General features: G+C 45.7%; 1 protein-coding gene across 1 annotated transcript in view; it reads right to left on the reverse strand.

Moving 5' to 3' along the window:
* The window catches only part of LOC144818544 (alcohol dehydrogenase 1-like), a 357,072-nt gene extending 354,581 nt beyond the window's left edge, over positions 1–2,491 (reverse strand). The window contains exon 1 of the mRNA XM_078676065.1: positions 2,092–2,491. Coding sequence (XP_078532191.1) covers positions 2,092–2,109 — 18 coding nt within the window. The 5' untranslated portion in view covers positions 2,110–2,491. The remainder of the gene's footprint in view (positions 1–2,091) is intronic.
* Between the last annotated feature and the right edge of the window lie 7,999 nt (positions 2,492–10,490).

Genomic DNA, 10,490 nt, shown 5'->3' on the forward strand with positions numbered 1-10,490 from the left:
GTACGCGTACCTGTAAGCGCTCGAAGCGCGCATATAGATATATACATTTTTTTAAAGTTAATTTTTGTAAAAACCACTGGAGCAATTTTCACCAAATATAGAAAAGGCACTTCTGCGTACCAGTCCCTACAATTTTGCAAAGTTTGGTGTAATTCCATTCAGCGGTTCGGGCTGTAGCCTTGTCTATTCGTCCTATGGAAATTAACATGGGGAAAACACGTTTTGGGACCCCCCTTTTTTCTCGGCCCCCGCATGACGAATCCCCCCGAAACTTCAAGGGAAGAAGCGGAGCGGAGCTGGCCTAAATTTTGGAAAATTACACGCAAATTCCTCAACCGTCGCCAAAGTTATTCCCAATAGAATGTTGCGGATTTCCTATGGCAGCTAGGTCCTAACTATATATATATATATATATATATATATATATATATATATATATAATTCACTAGGGACGCATAACAATTGTAAACATTTAATGATTACATTTCTCATTTTTGTGGCCAAACTTATAAAATGTAGCTGTTTCTTTGTCTGCAACAAATATGCTTCTTCTTCCAGGGCACAGAAAGAAGAATTGGGTTTGGGTCTCACCCAGAACAATAAAATCTAAAGGAAATGTGTCTTTAAACATAGCACTGTGATGCAAATACATACACTGGTTGTTCGAGGTTTGCCATGTTTGGGCCGCGAAACTGTGACGTATTTAGTATAGTTTGGGAATAGGTACCTTGAAGATGAATGTATATTTTCCTTTGCACATCATTGCAGTTGTTTTGAACATTGTTTACTAGACACAAAAATGAACAGAGTCGATCTTTCCTGCCACTCAAAATGTCCTGCCTAAAAGCGATTCACCTCATATGTGGGATACTGACAGGTCGAATTGTGTCTGTGATTGCTGAATATCTTTGAGAGGTGTCTTTTTCACTGACAAAAGAAGAATTAGCTTGACTGTCTTTAGATAACTTCTTCACATTGAACTTTGGCTTAGTATCACTGAAACTAAAACATGGGTGTTTTGCCTCTGGGTTGAAGACCCTTAATATTGACAATGTAAACGAAATGGGCAGAGCAGGTTTTCATCGGTTGCTAGAAGAGCTGCAAGTGTAGAAAAGAGACTATGAATCTTTGCCAGGACACCTTACTTAACCTGAACACTACATTTTCACCCTGGCTTCTTCGGAGTCACATGACTCCTATGCAGAAATTGACAGATTATATACAAGTGTCTGTGTTGTGGAAGCCAGGGGCATTTTATTTGTCCTAAAGCAATCTAAAAGAACGTTTAAGTAACGGTTCAAACATCGGTCTAGGAAAATCTGAAGGAAGAAAAACACTGCGAGTACCGGATTTCCATTACACGAATAAACTAGATGGATTACATACATTTTCCAGGTTGGAGTACATAATTTCCCTAGATGGACTACTTAGATTCCCTAGGTGAATTACATGCATTCCCCAGGCTCAGGTGGGCTACATACATTTCCTAAATCCCCCGCATAGTTTACATAAATTCCATAACTGAATTACATAAATGCCCTGGTGGACTCAAGAAATTCCCATGGTGGATTACATACATTTCCCAAGTGGATTACAAAAATGTCCCATGTGATGTCAATATTCGCAGACGTTCTATTTAATATCTTATTGTGTATACTACTGGAACTCATTTTTTGATGTGGGTAATAAAGACAAAATAAGAAAAAGGACTGGCTGTCTGTGAAAACGAAAAGGGGCGAGATAGTAATGTGTTACACGTGCAAAACACGATATTGGGTCAAATTAGGACATAATCAGATAGTCCACGATTGCTAATTCAGCACACAGGAAATGATTAGGTCATTCACTCCCATTCTCACACCCACGCTTAAAGGAGTTTTGATATGGGAAAAAGCTCTTGTAATACTTTAACAGTTCTTTTTCCCACCGTTTGCAGGGATTGTATTACCTTTTTATTAACCACTGCTGTTACCCTACAAAGCATTTGAAGTAAGATCTTCACAAATGTAAGACATTATTCTCCGTTGTGTAAGATCATACAATACAGACGTATTTAACAAATAAAAAAGTTAATAAGCTTTTAAGGCTTACTTTCCCTGCAGTCTCCATGAATATATCTTGCTTGCAGCTCGCGCACACCTGCGTCAGACGTGAAGCGCGCGTAGGTACCGTCTAGGGGTGCGCGTGAGCCAGCTGGCCTCATATACACAAGCCAACATGGCGCCCCTCCCAGATGCACGTTATCAGTCTTTTCTACACTCATTGACGTATGCTTTAGAGAACCTTGAAAAGCCGCAGCAACACACTGATCTTCGACCTGAGTTCAAGCGAGTTCACTGACTTATAAAAGATAAGTCACCCATTGGAAAGGTGCCATTTTAGGTTCGAATATTTCGGCTATGGTGGGGTCTGTCGAGCTAGATGTACCTAGAAAGAGAATAAGCACCTGGGGGCGTATCAGGGTGGCTATTCTGGTGTAGTGCCAAGTCCCTGTTTTTTTGCGCGAGTATGGCGTCAACTGAGTTATTTAACCGGAGTTAGAGATTTATTTTCAAATGCTACGGCCCAGATTCTCTAAAGAATCACAGAACGCAGCACAGCAGCCAAAAAAGCTGCGCTAGGTTGTGTGGGAGGGAGGGAATGGGAGAGTGCCATATCTACAGAGATATGGCTCTCTCCTCCCCTTTCCCTGGCACCAGTGCAGAAATGAACTGCCCTGCCTTATGCAAACACCTTTGCACCATAGTGCAAGGGTGTCTGCGTGAGTCTAGCTTAGGTTGTACTGAAAGGAAACCCATCCAGTACAAAATACTATGCTTAGTCACACTTTAAAGCTTGTCCTACTTTGTATCTGTGTATATGTGCTGCACAGTGCAGCACGCATGCAAAGTCGGAAAAGAAAGCAGAAATAAAAACTTTTCTGCTTTTAGTGCCTCCTTTCAACTGGTGTTAACTTTTAGGACTAAACCATGTCCACTATAGTTCGTAGATTGGGTTTTGCATCAAAAGGCATGGGTGGTTGCATGGCAACGCCCATGTAACTCCCTCTTGGCGCTAAGTAACGCAAAGCCGTGCTGCGCCCTGTTTTCGTTACCTTTAGAGTACTCTCCAGCAGAAAACAATTTTTGCATTGGAAATTGAATTAGGAAAAAAATATTTTGTGCTGGCTAGTGTCCAAGCACAAAATTATTGAGACTCTACCCCCAACGTCTTAGAAATTGTGTGAAAGGTTTGCCTCTTTCTATGCTTTGCAGTCTAAAATAAAGCACTAACGCAGAGTCATATTGGGTACATGAATTCACCTTATGTATTGCAGGCGCTGCACTAGAAAAATTCTTTCATGATACCACCCCTGGATCAAATCGCGCAAGAAATCACTGTCCACACTTCTTCAAGGAGCAAGAAAGGCCACTTTAATTTAAGACAGGTGCATAATACATTTCCTGAACACATTCATTATTTATTTATTTCATGACATTTCAATCTACACAGTATGCCTAAAAATCCCTACCTAACAGAAACCCGAAACTAACTCTTGCCTAATACCCCCAGGATTACCCAACTAGCTACCCTTCAGGATGGCCAACCCGCTCCAGGCTGCCCACCCCACTAGCAAAACCGCCTACTACAATAACAGACACACCTGCCTTAACCACATGAGCGCTAGCGAAATTCTGCCCCTGTGCTCGTTTTTTAAAAAACCCATTATTCATGACGAGCTGGGCTCGTCATGAGCGTGCGAGGAGGCTACCTCATGACGAGCCCAGCTCGTCATGAGCGTCGAAGGGGTTAAGAGTGGCAAAGCCAGCAGACCAGAGCAGCGCCTAGAGCACCGCAAAGAAAAACCTAACTAAAGGAATACAGGGAGGGTGGGTGGGGCAAAAAAGGAAACCTCCCTTCCCCTGCCTCACTACGCAGTTCCTTGATTAACCGCCCGCCTTCCCTTTATACCTTCCCCTAATCAACCCCACCTGCTCCCAGATCCCTCGCACGAACGCACCCAGGGAAAGACCAGCTCGCGCCTGGCTCTCCCTGGGTCCCCCCTCGCGCAAGAAATCACTGTCCACACTTCTTCAAGGAGCAAGAAAGGCCACTTTAATTTAAGACAGGTGCATAATACATTTCCTGAACACATTCATTATTTATTTATTTCATGACATTTCAATCTACACAGTATGCCTAAAAATCCCTACCTAACAGAAACCCGAAACGAACTCTTGCCTAATACCCCCAGGATTACCCAACTAGCTACCCTTCAGGATGGCCAACCCGCTCCAGGCTGCCCACCCCACTAGCAAAACCGCCACCCAGGAAAACCTTTAGCGTTTTCCTGCCCCACCCAAAGGAGAAATAGAAGGAGTACACCATAACTGCACCTGTAGCACTTTAGCAATCAAGTCTCTAAGCTCCAGAAGGTAAAAAGAAATCCCTAAAGTAGACAGTGTCAGGCCTTTCGTCGTGGCTCCTCAGGATTGGTTTGATGCTGAAAAGGGGCCCACCTCTAGATCATCCCAAGTCTGGCTCTTTGTGACGCAGACTATTAAGGAGATCAAGCGGGGGAAAATGAGGATAGTCCGGAGGGGAACAGCTTTATGTTTGACACCCACCTGATTTGACTACAGGCGTATTGGAACCAAGAGTGACAGATCAGGCGTCTTCTCGATTCCCAGGATTTCCTGCTTAAAGATATAAAGAAGACCATCAATATGCCCCCTCTCTCCCACCACTTGGTATAGGGTTTCACAAGTACTGAGTGTAAGGAAGATCATTCACCACCTACCCCCTGAGAACTGGAAGGGAACCTGAATGCCAATGAGGATACCATTCACCTGTCACAAAGTATGGAAAAGAAAAGTTCCCCTCCGAGAGGATGGATAATGAAGTGTACCGTCAGGTACACGAATACCCCAAAAGTTTCTCAACCACAAGTACACGGGAGTCAATTAGGGTATTCCAACCAGGAATAAAGACAGGAACATAACTGTTGCCCAGCAAAACAAAAGGTTGTTGTGAAAACACGCACTCCCCTGCAGATACGTCTCTGCAGGAAAGAACAGGAACACTTTTCCTTTAAAGTACACAGATACTAGATGTCAGTAACTGCTCAGACCTCCGAACTCAGCCGAGTTGGAGGCAACAGGAAAACAGTGACAATGAGTACAGTACAGTACCGAGTAACGCCACCCCCTTAGTTCAGGGATAACCTGTAGCAGGACCTCGCAAGACGCGAAGCGGGCGCTTCCTAAGCCCCTCCAGTTAATCCACAAGGCGGTGTATAGCCGGTTTCCAATACCGACAGATAAGCCACCGGGACGGGCGCTTCCTAAGCCCCACCTGGTAATCCAGCGGTTTCCAAACACCATTCAGCGTGAGCTTCCGCTCAACTCACCTGAACCAGGACAAAACAAAGAGCCGGTCACACGAGCCTCTAGTCCGCTCGTCCGAACTGAATAATCGGCAAAGTGTCTTCCGCAAACACCAGGATATCCTGTTTCCTGGTCGCGCTGCATCATTCTGACGCGCCGCTTTAGGAAACATGGGTAATGTAGTTTTTCATGTTCCAGACAAGTTCACAATGCAGGCAGTGATTTACCAGCGGCCGGGGCTTCCTGACAGAACACCCCCCCTTCACAAGATTCACTGACTGCCACCAGGTTTACCCGGATGAGACAGATGAAATTTCTTAACCAGCCTAGGGGCATGAACTGCACCAGCAGGTTCCCATGAGTCCTCCTCAGGTCCATAGCCCTTCCAGGCTACCAGATACTGAAGCCGACCCCTCACCTTACGTGCGTCCAGGATACCCCTCACCTCATACTCAACATCCGGTTGCACCCGCACAGGCTCAGGGGTTTTAGTTCTAGGACCCTTTGCAGGTTTGAGCAGGGACACATGAAAAACAGGATGGATCCTGAAATGACCTGGAAGGCACAGTTTCACAGCTACTGGATTGATGTGACGAAGCACCTGGTAAGGGCCAATAAACCTAGGGTTGAAAACACTGTATTTGCGGAAGCGAATATTTCTGGTGGACAACCAAACCCAATCGCCCTTGTTGTAAAGAGGACAAGACCTACGGTGCTTATCAGCCTGTGCTTTGTACTTCAGTTTAGCCTTTTCAAGATTCCTCCTTGCCTGTAGCACAGTTTTCCGTAACTGAACCAGCCTAACCTGTAACTGTGGGATAGGAACTTCGGAAGGAGGAACACTCAAAGGGGCAAACCTAGGGTGAAACCCATATGTACAGAAAAACGGGGTGTAGGACGTAGAGGAATGAGCAGCATCATTATAGGAAACCTCAGCGGTCCATAACCAATCAACCCATGCCTCAGTAGTGGTATCAACAAAACATCTCAAGTATTGCTTGAGTGTTTGATTTAACCTTTCGGTTTGCCCGTCAGTCTGGGGATGAAAGCTTGTGGACAAGGAAGATGCTATTCCTAACCTGTTACACCATACCTTCCAAAACTTAGCGGTGAACTGGGCTCCCCTGTCTGAAACAATGACTTTTGGTAATCCATGCAACCGGACTACGTGAAGAAGCAATAGGTGAGCAAGTTGGCTGGCAGTTGGGATTCCTTTGCATGCAATGAAATGACCCATTTTTGTTACGTAGTCCACGACTACCAATATGGTCGTCATCCCTTGATCTTTAGGGAGACCCACCACAAAGTCCACAGAAAAGCTCTCCCAAGGACTCACAGGAGTAGGCATGCTCTGCAGAAGGCCTTGTGTTGGACGATGGTCGCTCTTGGCCTGGGAGCAAATGTCACATCGCTGTACCCATGAAAAGACATCTGGACGGATGGTAGGCCACCAATATGTGCGTAGCATTTTCTCCAAAGTCTTCTTTCCTCCAGTGTGTCCAGCACATGGCAACTCGTGACACCATTGAAAAGCCTGTTGTCTTAATGCTAACGTAGGCAGGAGCAGTTGCGAGCCCTTTCTTGGCAACCCCTGACGAATTTTCCACTCTGGATGTAGGCGGATCCAGGTCTTCCAGATAAAGGTTTGCATGCCTTTTTTGACTTTGTGAAGAAACTCATTGGTGTGTATCACTCCTACCACCTTCTTGGGATCAATGATGCATTTCTCTTGTAAAACCTCCTTGGCTGGGCTGTTTTCTTGACGCGAGAGTGCATCAGCCTTCCGGTTATCACAACCCGGACGAAACGTAACCACGAAGTGGAATTCGGCAAAAAACAGCATCCAGCGTAGCTGTCTGGGAGTAAGGTGACGAGCAGCTCGCATAAACTGTAAATTGCGGTGGTCGGTGTACACCGTGATTTGCTGAGAGGCTCCCATTAACCAGTGTCTCCATTCCGCGAACGCTTCTTTAATAGCAAGCAGTTCTTTTTCAGCTATGGTGTAATTACGCTCTGCGTTGTTCAATTTTCGGGACATGAAGGCAATGGGATGGAGATGGCCGGTACTCTCGTTCCTTTGGGAGAGCACGGCCCCGACAGCTACATCGGAAGCATCTGCTTCCACCACAAACGGGAGTTTTGGATCGGCATGAGTTAGCACAGGAGCGGTTGTGAACGCAGTTTTCAATTGTTCAAAAGCTGTCTGTTCTGCCAAACCCCACACAAAAGGAGTGTTCTTTCTGGTGAGTTTAGTAAGCGGAGTCACCATGTCTGAGAAGTGTGCAATGAACCTCCTATAAAAGTTCGCGAACCCCAGGAGTTTTTGAATGTCTTTAACGTTGTGAGGTTTCGGCCACTCCATGATTGCCCTCACTTTTCGTTCAGCCATGACTTGCCCTGATGGAGTGAGCATAACACCTAGGAATTCTACAGTGGTGACATGGAATTCACACTTTGTCAATTTACAAAACAGATGGTTCCGGTGTAAGGCGTGAAGGACTTGGCATACATGTTCTTGGTGTTCTTTCTCTCCATTGGAGTAAATCAGGATGTCGTCAATATAGACCACTGCGAAAATGTCTAAAAAGTCTCTCAATACCTCATTCAAAAAAAACTGAAAAGAGGCTGGGGCATTACAAAGCCCAAAGGGCATTACCATGTACTCAAAAAGCCCGTACCGTGTTTTAAAAGCGGTCTTCCACTCGTCGCCGCTTCTTATTCTCACTAAATGATAGGCTCCCCGTAGGTCCAATTTAGTGTAGATATTGGCGGATCTGACTTGCTCTAACAACACCGGTATCAAGGGGAGCGGGTATTGATTTTTTATTGTGATTGCATTTAAAGCCCTGTAATCGATGCAGCAACGAAGCTCCCCGTTTGCTTTCGGAATAAAAAAAAGCGGGGAAGCTGCTGGTGATCTAGAGGGTCGAATGAAACCCAATTTAAGAAGGTCATCCAAATATTCTCGGAGGTGTATGGTTTCGGGTTGTGATAACGCGTAAATCCTACCACAGGGGACCACAGATCCGGGTGCCAAATCAATCCGGCAATCGTATTCGCGGTGTGGAGGGAGGATCTCCGCCTTTGCCTTACTGAATACTTCTTCATACTTTTGATAACAACTTGGTAGTGTTACTTCTTTCTCGGCGGCCGTGGAAATGAACTGAGTAGCGGCTAAAGACATGGAAGGCCGCGAAATCTCTCTGAGGCAATGGTCTAGACAATACGCAGATTGAAACTGCAATGACTGATCCGTCCAACAGATGGTGGGCTCATGTTTTTTCAGCCACGGAAGTCCCAAAATAACCCCATATGTAGGGGCATGTATAAGATTGAACGATATGTTTTCCGTATGACAGTTCTTATACCACATCTCGTATTCTGGCGTATGTTGATTGATTGGGCCTGATTCCAGTTCATGTCCGTCCACCGCATAAACTGCCTCAGGAACAGTTTTGGTGATAGGTACTACCCCCAAACGCCGGGCTTCTGCTAGATCCATGAAACAGCCAGTGGCTCCGGAGTCTATCATAGCGCTGATGTTCTTGGGATTGTTATCTATCCACAACTCCAGGGACAGAAAAAACAGGCGTTTTTCTACATAGTCTTCTTCGGTTACTGAAGGGATGAAGTGAGTGCTCGAGTTTCTCCCTTCTGATAAACTCAAGCATTGAAGTTTTCCGACACCTTTTCCGCTGTGGAAGCTGCTGCCTGTCCTGAACGATAACGACTGCCTTTCGGTTTCACAGGGCACTCCCTTAAGAAGTGACCTTTCTTTCCACAATACAGGCAGAGCCCGAACTTACGGCGATGTTCTCTTTCACTCGGTGTTAAAGATGCCCGTACCACCCCAATCTCCATCGGTTCTGTTTTTCCTTCAGTTCTTTCCCCAGTAGCTGTCTTTTCCCCCAAGAATACTGGGCGGTCTTTTCTGCTTTGTTCTCCTTTACGTTCCCGTAGTCTGTGGTCTAAGCGTAGAGCTAAATCAATAAAGGCAGCACATGTCGTAGGTTGGGGGTCAACTTGAGCGATGACATCTTTAAGGTTTTCTGTGAGTCCTTGGTAGAACAGAACCATTTGCTTTGCTTCAGGCCAGTCGGTTTCCGCTATTAACCTTCTAAAGTGGTTCAGGTAGGTGACTAAATCTGAAGAGCCCTGTTTCAGAACGAGTAATTCTTTATCAGCTGAAAAGGTTTCAGCTCTCCGGTCAAAGGTTTTTTCAAACTCAGTTTTAAATAGGTCCCAATCATAAAGTATAGCGTCATTATTCTTTACTATGGGAACCGCCCACTGAGCAGCCTCTCCCCCCAGGTAAGAAATCAGAAAAGAAACCCTGGCTTGGTTAGTGAGGAAACACTTAGGTTTACAAGTGAAGTGTAACATTACCTGGGTCATAAAAACTTGTACCTTTTTTCTATCTCCCATAAACCGTTCCGGAGGGGCTAAGGGAACAGGGGAAGGCATTTCCACCACTACTGAGGCAGGTTGAGGGGCATGAGCCCCTGCATCAAAAGGGTTACGCTGCGAGGCATCAAACCGGGCCTGCAGCGCGGCTATCTCTTGGTGAGAAGAGGCTAGTTCTGTTTGCACTAAGGCAAGTGCTGCCAGAACATCATCTAAGGTGGCCATCCCTTTATTCAACCCAACCAGGAGGAGAAGAACTCGTGGGCCGATTATTCTGTCAGGCCTTTCGTCGTGGCTCCTCAGGATTGGTTTGATGCTGAAAAGGGGCCCACCTCTAGATCATCCCAAGTCTGGCTCTTTGTGACGCAGACTATTAAGGAGATCAAGCGGGGGAAAATGAGGATAGTCCGGAGGGGAACAGCTTTATGTTTGACACCCACCTGATTTGACTACAGGCGTATTGGAACCAAGAGTGACAGATCAGGCGTCTTCTCGATTCCCAGGATTTCCTGCTTAAAGATATAAAGAAGACCATCAATATGCCCCCTCTCTCCCACCACTTGGTATAGGGTTTCACAAGTACTGAGTGTAAGGAAGATCATTCACCACCTACCCCCTGAGAACTGGAAGGGAACCTGAATGCCAATGAGGATACCATTCACCTGTCACAAAGTATGGAAAAGAAAAGTTCCCCTCCGAGAGGATGGATAATGAAGTGTA

Source organism: Lissotriton helveticus, chromosome 2_1, assembly GCF_964261635.1.
Source record: "Lissotriton helveticus chromosome 2_1, aLisHel1.1, whole genome shotgun sequence".
NCBI lineage: Eukaryota > Metazoa > Chordata > Amphibia > Caudata > Salamandridae > Lissotriton > Lissotriton helveticus.